Genomic DNA, 17,753 nt, shown 5'->3' with positions numbered 1-17,753 from the left:
CCCGGCCAGCTGCGAGACTTGGTGCCGGCCGGCGGCGGCAGCGCCAGGGAGGCGGGGAGCAGGGGGCGGCGGGGGTGCAGGTGAGCCCACGGCGCGACACCCACCCCCACGCGCCGTGTCTGTTTCCGGTGCGCTCGCGTCCTCGCTCCGCCGTGGCTGGGGGCTGGCGAGGCAGACAGGCGCCGCGCAGGTAACGGGCTTGGGAGGGCGGGCGAGTGCCGCCGAGCAGCTGCCCTTTCCCCTTCACCACAGTGTTGCCGCACAGCCGGGCGCCTCGCCATAACCGGCTCTGCTAGGCGCCGTGGAAAAGTGTGGGCCTACCCTCCCGGTGGGCCTCGCTGTGGCGAACCGCAGCCCCTCCCCCTAACCCGGTGCTGTTCACTCTGGAACCGATCTGGCGGCGGCGGCGGGGCGGGGCCAGAGAGCCGCGCACAGGCCCCGATTGGCGGCGCCTCAGCCCTCCTGCCCCTCCCCGGTGCTGAGGCTAGGTGCCCCCCTATGCCTTGGGGGAGTTGTGTAGATGTCCTCGGAGGGGTGAGTTACCGGGGAGCTGGTGAGAGCGGATCCCGCGGGGGCTGCTCGGCAGAACCGAGGCTATGCGCCGCTTGGACGCGTTCTCAGCAGGCAGCTGCAGAGTATGTACGTGCGTTTAGACATTTCTTGTACCCTTTCATGTAGAGCTTTGAGTCTGGGTTGGTTGCACGACCCACTGTTGGTAGAAGAAGGATCGATCTTGCGCCATTGGTTTGGTTCAGTGCCCAGAAGTCGCTGTCGCAGGAATCTACTTTGGAGTAGAACTCCTGCCTCCTTCGGGCCAGCTTTCCCCCGCGACCTGCGGCATGTGCAGTCGCACCGCATTCGTGCGAACTCCTGAGTTGATATGGCACATACTGTCAGTTTGCTTTTTTAAAAAAGGTCATAAAAAGCAAGCCAGCCTCCTAAATTTGTTTTTGGGAACTCCTTGCTGCTATAAACAAAACCTGCTTTTCTTTCTCGCATCTTGACGAATAGGAGGCATGTAAAAAGGGAACCCTTAACAGCCCTATGAAGAAACAGTGAAACAGATTGAGGGTTGTGTTGTCAACTGACAAGAGAGGCAATAGTTAATGTAATTAACTATTAAATTGCCATTTAATCTGGGTGATTTTCATAGAATCACAGAATCAGCCAGGTTGGAAGAGACCTCCAAGATCATCCAGTCCAACCTAGCACCCAGCCCTATCCAGTCAACTAGACCATGGCACTAAGTGCCTCATCAAGTCTTTGCTTGAACACCTCCAGGGACAGCAACTCCACCACCTCCCTGAGCAGCCCATTCCAATGCACATAACTCTCTCTCTCTCTGAAGAACTTCCTCGTAACATCCAGCCTATTTTTCCTCTGGCACAACTTGAGGCTGTGTCCCCTTGTTCTGTTGCTGGTTGTGCAGGAAAAGACACCTGGCTGCAGCATCCCTTCAGGTAGTTGTAGGCAGCAATGAGGAATGCCCTGAGGCTTCTCCAGGCTAGGCAACCCCAGCTCCCTCAGCCTCTCTTCTTAGGGTTTGTGTTCCAGGCCTCAGGCCTCTCACCAGCTTGATCACCCTTCTCTGGACATGTTCCAGTATCTCAACTTCTCTCTTTATCTGAGGAGCCCAGAACTGGACACAGTATTCAAGGTCAGGACCAGTGTTGAGTACAGAGGAGGAATAATCTCCCTTGTCCTATTGGCCACACTGTTCCTGATACAGGCCAGGATGCCATTGGCTCTCATGGCCACTTGGACACACTGCTTTTCACACTGCTAGACATACTGTAGTTCAGCCTACTATCTGCCACTGCCCTCAGGTGCCTTTCTTCCTGGCTGCTCTCCAGCCACTCTGTTCCTAGCCTGTAGTACTGCTTGGGGTTGTTGTGGCCAAAGTGTAGGACTCTGCACTTGGCCTTGTTAAATCTCATCACATTTCAGTGAAAGTGTGCAGGATTCTTCAGAATTAAGTGACCATAAGTTATTGTTTCTGTGATAATTTATGCAAATTATTTTGCACTCCATATATGCAGGATAATGTAAGGAGTAGAAGCAATCACATAAATGTAGGAGTCTTTTAATGTATTTTAAATGTTTTGGTGTATGATGGTCTAGAAGAGTAGTTACTCATGGTATCTTCATGATATTGCTATGTTGTATGCTATGTTGTATGCTGTCAGCACTTCAGGAATAATAAAATTGTAGAATTCTAGGGAATTAGAAAAAGACATAGTGTATGTTGTGACATGGCTTTTATAGGATATAAGTTCAAAGATAAGCTTTGATATATTTTATGTTGACTGAGACAACCTATACTAACTTCTCATCTTCTTTCAGGTACCTCATCAATACCTTGCGTAGGCAATGGAGGCAATGATGCAAACTCTGTTGTAGTTAAAACATCAGAAAAAATTTCTTAGCTGAACTGTACTCTTTCAGTGTCATTCAATGCCTAACATTTCAGAAGATGAAAAAGAGAATGGTTCTGGAAATAATGGAAACACTGAAAACAAACCTGGGAAAGAATCCTCAGATACTTCTTTTCATGATCCCGTGAAGCCATACTGCGTGTCAGATGCCTCCTCTGCATCTTTGGTATCTAGGGGTGATGGACATTATCCATGGGGTTGTCCTGTGACTCATACACGAGAGAAATTTTATACCATCTGCTCAGATTATGCTTTTTTAAACAGAGTAACATCTATTTGTAAAAGCCCAAGTGCTTCAGTTAGTGCCTGTCTGTCAGGCAGTGCTGCCTTAAACATTGGAAATAACACATCTAGCTTACTTGGCATTCAAACTGGTGCTTCAGAGATCATCTACAGTGAAGATGCTAACTTGGAAAGCTTGCCTAATGATCTTGGAAAGCTTCCACTAGCATGGGAAATCGACAAATCAGAGTTCAATGCGGTGACCACAAGTTTGAAGAACAAATCAGGTGAGGTGATGAAGATTTGGTGTTGTGAGAGGAAAGGGCTTCATGTTTACAACTCGTTTCTGAGTGGGCTGGTCAGCATATGTGTTGCTTGAGGTGCTACAGAAGAGCCTGTATGTCATTTTGAACAGCCTGCTCAATAGGGAAGGAGAGAGTGAAGTAGTAGGAAGGAAAGTCAAGCATAGCTGCCTGGGCAAGTGGCTCTAAAAGAAAAGAGGCTTCTGCTTTACTCTGTGTGTGTACTTCTGATATTTGGAGTGGCTTCTGATTTGGGCTTGTTTTTTCCTTAAAATTCGATTTTTTTTCTCATTGTTTAGTAGGATCTAGTGCTTTGTGCAGTGATTACCATTATCTGCTAAATACAGATTTGTCCCTTGCAAAAATATTTCAGGGTATTTCAGAGATGTATTTTGAAATTAAAGACTGGGAGAGGGGTTATGACAACAAGCAAATGAGGCCATTACAGTTACCTAGGAAAGCAGTTGGTATCTGTAACAGAACTGTATTTATTTTGGGTTGCTGTGCATATACAGTGTTAGGGAGGTTATTTCTTTAATATTGGCTTCTTTGTTGCCATATATCTTTTTTTTCTCATAGTCACATGATGCAACTCTGAACCAAGCACTTCAATACACACTTGGTTTTCTTTTTCCTATAGTACCTCTGCTTATCTGGAATGGACTGTAGATATTTTTTCTTAATGACTTGGCTAGCTAAATTGCTCTTTAGCAGTACAAACCAGGTTGAGTAAAACTTAAAAACATGTTTGGTAAGTGGCCTTTGCCTTTTTACGTGTACATGTAGCATCCTTAAAAATAAGAAGCAAATTCCAATACTTTCAGGTTGATAATTAGTGCTAATTTTTTTTTTGTGTGGATATGATGGCTTCATAATGAGACAGAAATACTCCTTCACCAGCATCTGGCCCAGCCTCAGTGGCTGTATTTGCATATAGAGTCATAGAATTTTTCAATTTGAAAAGGCCTCTTTAAGATCAAGTCCAACCATTGACCTAACACCACCATGGCCATTGAATCATGTCCCAAAGTGCCACGTCCACGTGCTTCTTGAACATCTCTAGGGATGGTGACTTCACCATCCTACTTGGGCAGCCTATTCCAATGCTTGATCACTCTTTCGGTAAAGAAATCTTCCCTAAAAAGTAGAACTGGTTACGGAACTTCACTCTAAAAAACTAGAAGTGTTTCATTTTATTTCTTTGTTCATTTAATGGTAGGAGATGAGACGTTCATATTGGTCTGAGGGTCTGTTTCTGGGATGGTTGATTTAATGCATTAGAATAATCAGATCAACCGTTCTCTATTTGAGGTGTATGATATTAAAAAAAAGGAAGAACAAAGATATGAAACATAAGCTAGGCATTCATTTTATTTGTGAAATGTTTCACAGGCAATATGAAGAAACAAGTGATGAAGAAAAAATCTGTAGACAAAAAAGGCAAGCAATACAGAGAGTGTCCTCAGCTTTCTGCTCTTGAAGATGTGAAGGAGAGAAAAGTGTTGGACCTCCGGAGATGGTAGTATTTACGAATTGTATTTAAGATTCTCCCCATACAGTTTGTTGGCAAACACTGTTGCTGGTTATCTGATGTCAAATTTCTTAATAATGTTGTCATACTTTTAATAATGTTGATAAGGATGTGTTAAGCATAAATACATCTCATACTTTCCACAAGAAAATGAGAGCTTACCTCCCATTTCTTGAAATACTAAAAAAAATTTTGCTAACATTTTTTTAATAACTTAAGGGGTTTCCTTGTTAAAAAAATCACAAGTGCATTAGCATGGGCAGGTAAAAAGTTATCTTAAATGTGCCATAGAATCAAACAGGTTGGAAGAGACTTCCAAGATCATCCAGTCCAACCTATCACCCATCTCTGTCCAGTCAACTAGACCATGGCACTAAGTGCCTCATCCAGTCTTTTCTTGAACACCTCCAGGGACAGCGACTCCACCACCTTCCTGGGCAGCCCATTCCAATGGCAAATCTCTGGAGTGTACTAATGTGTCTTACTCCCATTTTTTTTTGTTTTCACTGAGAAATACTTGATTAGAACCTGTCAGTTCTATACAGCCTAAATTGTATGTATAAAGTTAACTACATTCACTGAGTTTAATGAATCCATCTGGTTCTTACTGTATGTCTATGATATAAGAAAGTTGGGTTGCAGATTCCCTGGGCTAACTCTAGAATGACATTCATTAGTGAATTGGAAGAGATGCAGTTCACTACAGATTCCTATGTTAGAACAAACTGGATCAAGCTGTACATTTTATTAATACAGAACCATATTTTCCTGCAGGATTATTTATATAGTCCTCCTGTGGGACTGGTAGAAATCTGACCGATTTGTATAAAATATGATAGTAGTATCTGGTCTGGCAAAATTAAAGACAACAGTTAGCACATTTGCTCCATTTTTATTTTTAAAATAGAATGAGCTCTTTTTTTAATACAGGCAACATAAAAACATTTTGTGTAACATGGCATTTCAATGGCATGATACACATCAAAATAGTGAGATTGCTTCTATAACTAAATCAGGAATGCTTACTAATGTGCTTGGGTTTTTGTTTGGTTTAGGTATTGTGTTAGCCGACCTCAATACAAAACTTCCTGTGGAATTTCATCCTTAGTGTCTTGTTGGAATTTCTTATATAGTACATTAGGAGCAGGAAGGTAAGTCACACATACACTATGCCTCCAGAGAGTCTAAAATATGTTAATTACTTTATTAAGCAATCCTTTTGCTTTTGTGTGTTTGGATTTTAGTTTACCACCTATTACTCAAGAAGAAGCTTTGCATATACTGGGCTTTCAACCCCCATTTGAGGAGATTAGGTTTGGTCCTTTCACTGGAAATACAACTTTAATGAGGTACGTTTGGTTCTTTTGATGTAGCTAAATTGTTAATATATGCAAAAATTACATAAAACTGAGAGACAGAACCTTTAAAAATACAGTAGTAGTTACTTTTATTTTTAAAGTGGCCAACATAAGTTAATAATCCGCTTACATTTTAGAATAATGAAGCATACCTGGCTACTCTGACAGTGCCCAAAGAAACCTTTCAGAGTTTTTTGCACTAGCTGTTATGTGTAGTGCAATGTTGCTACACAGATCAGATTGCCATGAAATTCTATTTGATTATTGGCTCTGTCCATTTAATGGTTGTATAATATTTGAATGAATCCAGTTCCCTGGTTAGGAAATTTTCTCTTTACCTTCATTTGCTAATGTCACTGCAACAGTCTGTAAAAGAAATTGATATACTGGTAGCTTTATGTTAAAAAAATAACAGTTTGTAACAAGATAGCGAGTGCTACATCTTTGCTGTTCAGGAGGAAGGAAAAAAAAAAACCCAAACATGGGGTTGGAGTCACAGAGCACTTAAAACTTTTTTTGACAGCAATATGGAAGGATTTGGCACAGTCTGGGTGCTGGATTTGAAAACAGAAGCAGTCTGCTCTTTAGTGGTAACATATTGGCTAGATCATTGGGGACTGCCATGAAAACTGTCTTCTCTGCTTTTGGAGACTGCTCCAGATTTTGTATCTTTTGGACTATAAGGACTGTGTCACAGTATTAAGTCAGTAATAAATGCTGTCTCTTTATGTCAAGAGTCTATACAGATGAAAGTCAAACTTGTAATTCTTCTTCCTTTTGCCCTTTGAATGCTCTATATGATACAGAAAAGCTACCCTTATTAGTTCAGATTTGTGTTTTTTTTTTTCCTGCCTGGTCCAATAATTTTAAGTACTCAGCATACTGGGAAACATGAGGGCTGAGAGCCAACTCCATTACCCAATGAAGCTTTATGATTGAGGTTTTATCTTCAGAGATGTGGTGGAAAAGTGAATATTTGATACAAAATGGCACTTCAGAATCTGAGAATTTTTCTAATGGCTGAGCCACTGGAAGTTGAAGGTGACTGGACAGAACAGGATCAACATTTCACCCCCAGCCCTTTGGTTGCTTTGTCTGTGCATTGAGTCTGAAAAAGCAAACTAAAGGAAAAGGCTTTGAGTGTTTTGTTTACATCTCTAGGATATATTGAGGTTTGCTTGTATTAGGGTACCATGGTCATCTACAGTCTGTGTTCTGGTACTAGATACTTTGGAGCACAGTGAGACTTCTTTTCCCTAATCTGTTGAGCAGTGGAAAAGTGGGTGGAATCAAAAGTGAATTTAATAACTTTTGAGTTATTACAATCCTTTAAGTTTATTCTTTCAGATGGTTTAGGCAAATAAACGATCACTTCCATATCAAGGGATGCTCCTATGTTTTGTATAAACCTCATGGGAAGAACAAGACAGCTGGAGAAACTGGTATGTGCCTAATCCTAAAGCATTCATCTAAACTGAAAAGTGCTGCAGTGTGTAGCATTTGGCAGGACAAAACCTGTAAACAGTGCTTCCAGTTTATGATAAGCTATCTGATAGCTCCAGATTGCTTGATTTTTTTTTTTCTGTGCTTGCTTTTGTTTTTCTAAAGCTTTCATTTGTACTTCCATTTTGATAAAATATACATTCTGCTACCACAAAATCAGAATATTAAGGTATTCAGGAGGGCACTGCACTTGCAGTTCTGTGTTGGGTGTGCAGGAAGATGTTTTTTCTATAATAGAGTGGGGGGAGCAACACATTTTTATTTTGGCATTTAGAAATCTCAGGTGTATAAAAATAGAATGTATAGCAGAGAAATGTTAATGGACTTTAAAAATGTTTTATGCTTTAAAAAAATACAATTTTGAAGTCAGTGAATTCATCCATTCTGCCAGACTTTTGTGAAGATTTGTCTCTAAAAGTTTGGTGATTATTCTCAAATAGACATTTTTATGCCTACTTTTAAGTGTTTTAAGTTAATATACTTTCATGCATAGTTTATTTGCCTTTAGTATAGCCTGTATAATTATTGTCAAACTGAAGGCTGTTGGAAAGAATAAAACGAAGCTGATAAGTTTTGGGAGGGATTGTTAATAGAAATGATGTTTTTGTTCTTGACATTGCATTTGAGAGTTCTGTTATGTTTCAGTGCCTTTTTTGGTCTTTTCCTGAAACTGAGCGCTGCAATCACAGTACAAAATATTGCATACTCAGATGCAAAATGTGTTCCTGACACTAGGAAGCTCCAAGAAGCTCATGATGCCAAAACTTCTGAAAGCTTTCAGAGATTTCAGTAGCATCACTGACAAGTACTACATCTTATTTGGGGCAGTGAGACTACAGTGTGTGTTTTTTAGGTTAAGGATGCTTGATTATTATTACCATTTTGGGGGTAACAAATACTTTTTAATATGACTTTGATCTATATGCAGTGCATACTTCATATTGCATTTTCCTAGTACAGACCATGTGGCAGATGTTTTTTTTTAATCTGGCAAGACATTAAATAAGCTTGAAATGAAAATTCTATTTTGTGCAAGCCTGTCAGGCCATGTCTTCTAATTTAGAAAGCAGTGTAAATATTTTATGTTGTCAAACTGCCTTTTTTGGAGCGTGTTAGGCAGGATTCAAAGGACTTGGAACAGTAACCTGATCTTTCTTTGTAGCTGCAGGGGCCCTTGCAAAGCTGACCCGTGGACTGAAAGATGAATCAATGGCCTACATCTACCATTGCCAAAACCATTATTTTTGCCCAATTGGGTTTGAAGCAACCCCAGTAAAAGCTACTAAAGCCTACAGGTAAGACACTGTGTCTATGTTTATTTTAGTGGAGGAAACATACAGCACAACTTACTGCAAGTTGATACCGTTTTTCTCCCTAAATAACGTTTTAGTGTAATATTGTAAAAACATGTATGTCTGAACTAGCCAAACACTGCTCTGTGATTTGGAAGAACTGACTTAAACACACCTAAAGAGACTAGATTGAGAAAACTTGAACAGAAACCCATGAATGATACTAAGAAATAATTTAAAGACATTTTAGCCAGATAAAGAGAGATATTTACTTAAAGGACAGATAAAGGTAACTGGTTTTCAGTAGTCTGAAAAGTACAGCCATATGGGCTGATAAGAGCCAGGTATTTTTAAAGTAAAAACAATAAAAAAAGAGCTAATTCCTGGGAACACACTCCCTGTAAACTTGAGGGAAAACAAAAGAAGTTTGTGGATGTGTTGGGATTTTTTCTTATATACTAAGCCCAAAAACTCTACAGTGATGCTAATCCTTAACAAAGTTAAAGTGATAAAATCTTCACTTACATGTATTGTTAGAATAGGTGATGTGCAGACATTGCAGGATGGTGGTTATGTACTTTATTGTTTGCATTGCTGACTAATAACGATGATAAACTGCAACTACTGGAGTGTAAGGCTTAGCAAAGTAATCTGAATAATTTGTTACCAAGAACTGGCAGAAAGAGAGGTGCTGGAAGAGATCTCTGGACTATCACAGTACATTTGATTTTCTGAAAAAAAAACAAAAGTTGTAATGCTGAAGCATTCCTCAAAGAGGAGAAATCTTAATATGACAGACTGTTTTTGAATTAAAATACAGTATCTGAATAATTTCAGATTTGTCAAGGTGACATTACTCAGGATAAAATAATGGGGTAGTTGATACAGGTTTCAATTAAATATAGAATTTAAAAGATAATAGTACTGATATTAATCCTGAGCTTAGGGAAAGTCTTGAATTAAAAACATAAATTGAAAGTTTGAAAAATTTCATGATCTTGAAAGACTTTATCTTGGCTTTTGTAAGGCATTTAACTTGCTGCCGTATGATACGCTGAGAGTAGGTTATTCTACCTCTTTCACAGAACCATATGAAATGAAACTTTTTCCTCTCAAAGTAGCTTCAAGTACAGTGTCTTCTGGAGGCTTCTGTTGGACTTTCTCAAGTTTCAACTGTTGGTCAGTATTTATTAGTGTTATCATTGAGCGTAGGAAGACAATCCACAAGATTAACAGATGGCAATAGTGGGGAATGCTAAACAAAGACGAGTAGGTCACTGGTGTAAGGTGAGCCTCAGTCTTGCACTTTGCATAACAAGCAGTTTATCTTTGGCTGTGTTAGAGATGTACTGTCACATCAAGAAATGGAGAATGTGTGCTCTGCTTGTTAAAGTTCAAAATGGTAATTATTTGGAGGTAGTAAGACAATCATCTGAATCTGTCTCCAGTGTGAGTCTGACCATACAGTTAATGGAAGTTTCTAGTATAGATACAGAAGAATACAGTAAGACTGCATCTGCTGACATGCCATGTGAGTGAGAAGTGTGAAAAATATGGCCCAAGTAGAAGTCCAACACATCTGTCTGCCTCAATTTACCAAAGAGTTAATTATTTGATTCCTTAGTCACTTAAGAACCTGCACTGGATATGCATAGTGAAAAAAAAAAACACTTAATTGTTTACTAGATCAAAAATGCAATTTGAGAAGTAATATGGTCCAGTATGTGGAAGCTTAACATGCTGTATATCTAGTTTTGAATTTATACTGTATAGTGATAACCAAACCCAACAATTTCAGTACTTTACCTGTGGGTGAAATGTGTTCTCAGTCACCAGTATGTTAATTTTAAGTCAGTATTAGATTTATTTAGGGCTTTTTTTTCCTAACAACAGATCTCTTCCAACAATGTAACATGAAAAAAATGAGTTCAGGAAGCATTTATAACCTTACTTTAGGCTGAAGGTCAGACCAGAAAAGCATCCTGTTCTCTCTGTATCCTCTAATATTTTACTGGGAAAATGTTTAGGTTCCAAAAGCACTATCAATAGATTCTTCAGCAGTTCTTGTTTAGCTGTTATTGCATTCTAGTTACAAAGGAAAGGTTTTATTTAAAAATCAAGCTAAGAAACATTTAAGTTCCAAAAGAAATGAGTAGACAGACTATTAGACTTAGCTTAGAAGATAGTTCTTAGGACACCCACAGACTTCCTGTATGATCTTAGGTTGCTGGATTTGGACTCGGGAGACCTGGGTTCAGTTCCCAGTTCAACCACAGACTTCCAGTGTGATTTTAGGTAAGTCAATTAATCTGTCCTGTGTCTTGGTTTCCCATCTGTATGATGATGGCATACACTTACCTTACAGAACATTATTTATGAGGAAACAAATTATTGCAAGCAGTAAGGCCATATACTGTCTAATATTTTAGGCAGAAAAATCTCAGGGTTTGTGACAGTTGAAACTCAGGTAGTTTTTAATGGTATAATTATATACAGGAAGTCAAAAAACATTTATCTGTATCTCATCAGTCTGCCCTGATGTCTGTCACCATTTTTTCCTGACAAGGATACTGTAGGCTTTTGAGTTTCTTGGAAGTTGCTCACAATCTGACTATAGTGTCATCCAAGAGTTTTAGTTTTTAATGTGTGGTATTGAATGCTTAGGAGGAAGCAGCTGAAGTTACTAACTGCTTTCATACAGCTTACCTCACAGCTGTTAGTAACAAAGGACAGCTGGGTTACAATTTAAAAACAGTGGAAGGGGTTCTTTTGGGGCTCTACTATATATCACAGATAGTGAAGATGTTTGTTCACGTAAGTGTGGCTTTCCAATACTCTTACTTCAATATATATGTATACTAGACTCTAGCTTTTTATCCAAGTAACACTATTTTATGAAGGTCTATTTTTCTCCCAAATAGCAAGCAGTAACTTCTATCTTGCTTCCAGGCCTTGTGAAACAAAACATTCCCCAGTATGTAACTGTAAACACAGCACAGGAGCTGTGTTTTAGTTTGGCTGAAGAAACAGTTTTAAATGTTAAAAAATCCTAAAAAGAACATCAGAATGTTAATCTGTGATCTCTTTTTGGTTTTAGTATGCTCAATAAATCTTACTAGGATTGTATCTTCTGTTGAACAGAGGTCGTGTCTTGCAGCAAGAAGTAGAATATTGGATCTTAATTGGAGAGCCAAGTAGAAAACATCCAACAATACACTGTAAAAGGTATGTTACTTGGTAAGAATATAAAACAGAACATTTCCTTTCAAAACAACTTAAGATTTATCTCCCAAGGGTCACCACGTGACTTGTTAGTTCTTTGAATGAAGGTACTATAGATCTAATAGAAACAGACATTTTGGTGAGAAGTTCCATACTTGGACCTTAAGGCTGGCTCTGCAGTCTTGTGTTACGTGGCAGGACATGCATGGTCTCCTGAGAGCCAAAGCCTGTTTCTCTTGTTAGAGCGTATGAACTTTGGAGGAGTTTGGCTGTGTCTACAGTTTGCACAGCTTGTTACACTGCTATCAAGATATCTAAGCTTAGGTGCAGGTCCAGCTGTACTGTGTTGCATTATTAGCTTAACTGCGCACTAAAACAATGCATCTGTTTACCTGGAGTATTGTGTTCAGCTCTGGAGCTCCCAAGAAGGACAGTCTCCAACAGGTCCAGAGGAGGGCCCAGAGATGATCAGAAGACTGGAGCACCTCCTTTCTGAGGACAGGCTAAAAGAGTTCAGTCTAGAGAAGAGAAAAATTGAAGGAGACCTTGTATCAGCTTTCCAGTACTTAAAAGGGGTCCTACAGGAAAGATGAGGAGGAACTCTTTATCAAGGAGTGTAGTGATAAGATGAAGGGTAGCATTTTCAAACTGAAAGAGGGTAGATTTAGATTAGATATGATGAAGAAATTCTTTAGTGTGAGTGTAGTGAGACATGAGAAGAAGTTGCCCAGAGAACTTATGGATGCATCCTCCCTGGAAGCATTGAAGGCCAGGCTGGATGGGGCTTTGAGCAACCTGATCTAGTAGAACCTCTATAGCGAGAGTGTTCAAACTAGGTCCCTTCTAACCCAAACCATTCTATGATTTATGATGAGATCTGGCTCATACAAAGTTTGTGTCTAAACTAGTTGTACAGAGTAGGAGAGCTAGTGGGTGCTGTGTAGAAATTTCACTGATGAGTTACATTTGTCATGGTTAGTAGAAGAGCTTTCTCAGCTTTACTTGACTTACTGGTTTGTAATGCTTAATTTGTGAAATGAGGGAATGTGCAATAGAATAGTGCTTCCCCAGAAACCAATTTCATGCCCAAAAAATTTTTAGCAAATAGTGTCTTTGCCATCCCCCAAGTTAATTACAGAGGGATTTTATGCGATATGTTAGGAAAAGAGATGTGGAAAAAACATCACACAACTTCTTTTTCGTTTCTTCTTTATTTTCTAATTATTAAAAAAAAAAGATTTGAAGGTGCTTATCTGACAGTTTCATAGTGAGACAGATCTAAACCGAAAATCCAGGTGACTTTTCTTGACATCTCTTGTCAGTGATGTGACTATTTCAATAACTCTAAAGAGCTGGGTATTTTGGACTAAAGAGATTTAAGTACAACAAAATAAAAATCACATTATGCATGTGATTGCTGTGCTCAGAAATGGCATATTATCCTGGCAAGTATCAGGAACAGTGTGGCCAGTAAGACAAGGGAGGTTATTCTTCCCCTGTACTCAGCACTGGTCAGGCCACACCTTGAGTACTGTGTCCAGTTCTGGGCTCACCAATTCAAGAGAGATGTTGAGATACTGGAACGTGTCCAGAGAAGGGCGATAAAGCTGGTGAGAGGCCTGGAATAGAAATTCTATGAGGAGAGACTGAGGGAGCTGAGGTTGTTTAGCCTGGAGAAGAGGAGGCTTGGGGGAGACCTCATTGCTGTCTACAACTGCCCGAAGGGAGGCCGTAGCCAGGTAGTGGTTGGTCTCTTCTCCCAGGCAAGCAGCAACAGAACAAGGGGACAGAGTCTCAAGTTGTGCTGGGGAGGTATAGGCTGGATGTTAGGAGGAAGTTCTTGCCAGAGAGAGTGATTGGCATTGGAATGGGCTGCCCAGGGAGGTGTTCGAGAAAAGACTGAGGCACTTAGTGCCATGGTCTAGTTGATTGGACAGGGCTGGGTGCTAGGTGTGACTGGATGATCTTGGAGGTCTCTTCCAACCTGCTTGATTCTATGATTATACATCTCACTGACAGAAGGATGTCCTGTGAAATATGAGCTACAAACAGCATGGGAAAAGGTCTTCAAACCTTTGTAATACTGTTTTTCATTGTGGAGGCATTCTTCCTCCTGCTACAGTTAGCAAAAAGTTCTATGGTTAATGTAGGATGGCAAAAGTTGGAGTAGAAATGGATTTTCTGAACTTGCTAGGTGGTGTTAGAGAGAAGCAGGTAATTAGACGCTGACAGAAAGGAAAAGACAATGTGTAGGCTTAAAGAGGATATTAATTTCAGTTGGACTAGAAGGAACTATGAAAATGAAGAGCTGAGTTAATGGGGAATTGATAGTTTATTGCAGATGGGAACTGAATAAAATGGAGTTGTGGTGAGAGCGGTCTGGTAAAAACAGATTTAGTGAGGAAAAAAAAACATGAGGCTTTGAACAAAATAATATAAAACAGTAAGAGAGGATTAAATAGAAGTTAATATTTCTTCTTGCTTACATTATGATTTGCTGCATCCTTTCATAAATGGATGAAAGCAATGCAACTAGTGACTTGCAGTGGTCTTAGTCATTTTGGAAGGTGTTTCCCAAGAGCAGAAATGATCGCTGTAAATGCTTAGATTAAAAGCAATGCATTTATATCTAGCTTGATGTCTCTAAAACTGAGGGGTTTATATCTTTACACATTTATTTATCTTTAATCACTGATTAGGCTATTTAAAGCTGCAGAATTGTATTTGCATGTGTGTATACATGAATCTTAATGGTACTGAGGTTTCATAAACATCAGCTGAATAGTAATAATCTTATTCTGTAGGTGGGCAGATATTGTCACTGACCTAAACACCCAAAATCCAGAATATCTAGATATTCGCCACCTAGAGAGAGGACTGCAGCATCGAAAAACAAAAAAGGTAAGCTAAACTTAGGAAGATGAATGGAAATTAACAGTAGATTTTTTTTGGCCAATTTATTCATGTTTCAGCACTTCAGCAGCATCAGATCACTGAAAGAAATTTGTTGTGAAATGTTGGTGGAGATAAAAATTAAATGTGGGTACTTACATACTGGAGTCATCTATATTTACTTTCAGGATAGGACACAACATGGCAGTAGCCTGGCATATACTAGGATGAAGCAGGATATCTGCTTATACAAAGCATTTGGTCACAGCATTTAACCTGGTTGGCTTAAAATGTAGCTGCAGCAGGGATAAAAATATTCTATAGACAAATTACAGACAGATCCCTTTGGTACATGATGTTGCTAGCTACATGTGAGAAAGTATAACTGAGTACGATCAAACATAGAAGAATGCATGTGTCTCTCTTGTGTGAACTTTATTGTCCATACATACACTTTTCTCTCCTATAGATAGGGCTCTGTCTGCTGGATGGAGGATGTATTTTTATTTTGCAGTTTTCTGAAAGTCTGTGATAAAGAATAGGCTGAAGAGATGATTTTAAATATAGAGACTCTGTGGAATACTCTGTCAGCAATATGAGAAGGGACCAAAACAGATAATTTGTGTGAAAGTGGCTGGGGAGTAAAAAAAACTATGAGAAAGTAAGTTGTACTAGCCCATGAGAGATTAAAAAAAAAACAAAAAAACAACAGCTTAATGAGTAAGGCAGCAGTAATTCAATCTGCAAAACAGTGAAAACTGATTGAGCTAAGTTGGTTATGGTTTGTTGGTGTTTTTTTGAGGGAGTTGTTTGTCTGTTTGTGGCCTTTGCTTTGGGGGTTTTGGGTGAGTGTTTTTGTTTTCTGTTCTAAAGAATTCTGTTACCTGCCCAAATGTTAACTTCAAGTATCTATGTATGTTATAAATGCACCTGTGTGCATTTAACCTTTTTCCTTTGATTAGGTTGGAGGAAATCTACATTGCATCATTGCCTTTCAAAGACTTAACTGGCAAAGATTTGGTCCTTGGAATTTTCCATTTGGAACTGTTAGACGAGATAAACAATCCCAAGGACATGGAATTTCCAAATCTGAGAGTGAAGACAATATCTCTAAGAAACAGCATGGACGACTGGGTCGGTCTTTCAGTGCTGGCTTTCATCAAGAGTCTACATGGAAGAAATCCAATCTTCGTGAGAGGAGGAATAGTGGGTATCAGAGTTATAATGATTATGATGGAAATGATTAAAATTAACTTTAGATGGTAGAGTTGATATACTAAAGTTAGTTTTAATCAAGACCTTAGGGATCTACTAGTCCTAGAATCCATATGAATAGAAATTATGGTATAAGATACAGCTTAATAATTATTAAATAAATCTGATTATATGGTTGCAGTGGATGAGATCTGATGTATAAACTGACAGATAAGCACAGATTATTGTACTTTTGCAATCAAAAGTAAATATAACTGTAAAATCAATCAGTTTTGAAATAGTTGTACTATGCCCTGATCTGGAAAACAAAAAAAAAAAAGGAAGATTAATTGAATTAGTCAATGTAATAAACAGACTTCACTGAAAACACTTAATATTCAAGAGCATGAAAAATTATGATAGGACTTTATAGAAAGGGTTATTCTGAGAACATGTTAAGGATAAAAGTAAACATTGCCTTCCTTTTAAACACTCCATATTATTAAGGCTGCCCATATCCAGCACAAAGGAAAAAAGAATCACATATGCTAGAAAACCTTGTCAGATTTGCAAGTGAATGTACGTTCTCTATTTAATTCCCAGTAGTCAGTCAGATAATCGTATTTTTGTGGGGCACGTGTCAGTTTCTTTTCCCTGGATACTGGTTTTAGACTGAGAAGGAATTATCTCTGGCAGGGTAAGTTCAAGGACAGACTTTCTTTGCTGCTTTTGCTTTGTGGGTACAGCAGCTGAATTCTTATCCTGGAGCCTCTTGAGAGCACCGACTCATTTAACACAAGCCTCTGAAATTACATATCAAAAAGCTGCAGTTACCATTAGCCAAATAATCTAGTTAAACACCACATTCTGTTGGCAGTTCTTTTCCTTGTTCAGTCTTAAAACCTCTGTTATTTTTCTGCTGTTTCCATTTTGTATGGAAGGCATGCAAGTGCCGAAAACTGCTGGAAGCCCTGACGATACTATATACCTCTCAGCCAGCAATTCACGCTTTTTCAGGTGTCCATGTACAGTCTTCTTTTTTTTTTTCCTCTGTAATTTGAAATTTATCCCGTTGTTTGCCCAAACACATCTCAACAGTTGTGACTTACTGCATTCAGATGTTGTTACCTGCTCAAGGATTCATTTTGTGACATAAAAAGATTTGTCATGGAATGCAGGGGTTTTGTAGGTTGCTGCTTTTGTTAACCAAAAATGGGAGACTTTTAGACTTTTGTTCATTCAATAAAAAATGTTTTCTATTTTGTTGTTTGATTTTTATTTGTGTTGGGAGTGGTGAGCCTATGCTTAATGAAGGTTTTCAGGAAAGTAGGTAAGTGAAAGACCAGAACTACAATCCTGAAAGGTAGGGTCTCTTTTGCTCATAAGCCTGTGCAGCCATTTTGATTTGAACTTCTACTCTGCAAGCTGATGTGATAAGTAGGAGGATGATTGGTGTTAGGAGGACACAAAAGAGGGAGATGTGCCTCCCTGGGGTGGACAATTAGCGTGGGTACTGGCAGGGTTTTTCTTACTGCGTTTGTTGGTAGGACACATAAAGATGTCATAAATAACAGGAACAAACTTACGTTCATGCAAAATAAGGCTTTTAATAGAGTCGCAGGAATCAAGCAACGTACAGGCCTGCGTGTGCAGGGAGGCTCTGCTCTACCCTAACGGACACCTTTTGTTTTCAGTGTTCTCTTTTTGTATCCTATTCTATTACATATTAATTACTAATTCTAAGAAAAGGTTGGGTTTTCCTTGTCAGTTTTAAGAATGGGAGGTGCCTTTTCCACGCATGT

General features: G+C 39.2%; 1 protein-coding gene across 4 annotated transcripts; it reads left to right on the top strand.

The window, feature by feature from the left end:
• The first annotated feature begins 2 nt into the window (after positions 1–2).
• BIVM (basic, immunoglobulin-like variable motif containing) lies at positions 3–17,210 on the top strand. 4 transcript variants are annotated; one of them, XM_064143784.1, is made up of 11 exons: positions 3–80; positions 2,344–2,944; positions 4,352–4,478; positions 5,546–5,641; positions 5,735–5,839; positions 7,196–7,290; positions 8,514–8,646; positions 10,867–10,938; positions 11,785–11,868; positions 14,670–14,766; positions 15,720–17,210. In XM_064143784.1, the coding sequence occupies exons 2-11, from the start codon at positions 2,455–2,457 to the stop codon at positions 16,002–16,004; spliced, it is 1,584 nt and encodes a 527-aa protein (XP_063999854.1). In that variant the 5' UTR covers positions 3–80; positions 2,344–2,454; the 3' UTR covers positions 16,005–17,210. The 4 variants fall into 4 exon arrangements, with proteins under 4 accessions (XP_063999854.1, XP_063999852.1, XP_063999855.1 ...); XM_064143782.1 differs by lacking the exon at positions 3–80 and adding an exon at positions 118–190; XM_064143783.1 differs by lacking the exon at positions 3–80 and adding an exon at positions 506–639.
• The last annotated feature ends 543 nt before the right edge of the window (positions 17,211–17,753 follow it).

Source organism: Pogoniulus pusillus, chromosome 5 (genome assembly GCF_015220805.1).
Source record: "Pogoniulus pusillus isolate bPogPus1 chromosome 5, bPogPus1.pri, whole genome shotgun sequence".
Classification (NCBI taxonomy): Eukaryota; Metazoa; Chordata; class Aves; order Piciformes; family Lybiidae; genus Pogoniulus; species Pogoniulus pusillus.
This window is presented reverse-complemented; position numbering and strand designations above follow the sequence as displayed.

What these genes read in the sequence shown, in the direction of transcription:
- BIVM (XM_064143784.1), top strand. Translation starts at nt 2,455, where the DNA reads ATGCCTAACATTTCAGAAGATGAAAAAGAGAATGGTTCTGGAAATAAT. An exon ending in AGTACATTAGGAGCAGGAAG is followed by an intron (nt 5,642 to 5,734) that starts GTAAGTCACACA and finishes TTTGGATTTTAG; the next exon opens with TTTACCACCTATTACTCAAG. An exon ending in AGCATCGAAAAACAAAAAAG is followed by an intron (nt 14,767 to 15,719) that starts GTAAGCTAAACT and finishes TCCTTTGATTAG; the next exon opens with GTTGGAGGAAATCTACATTG.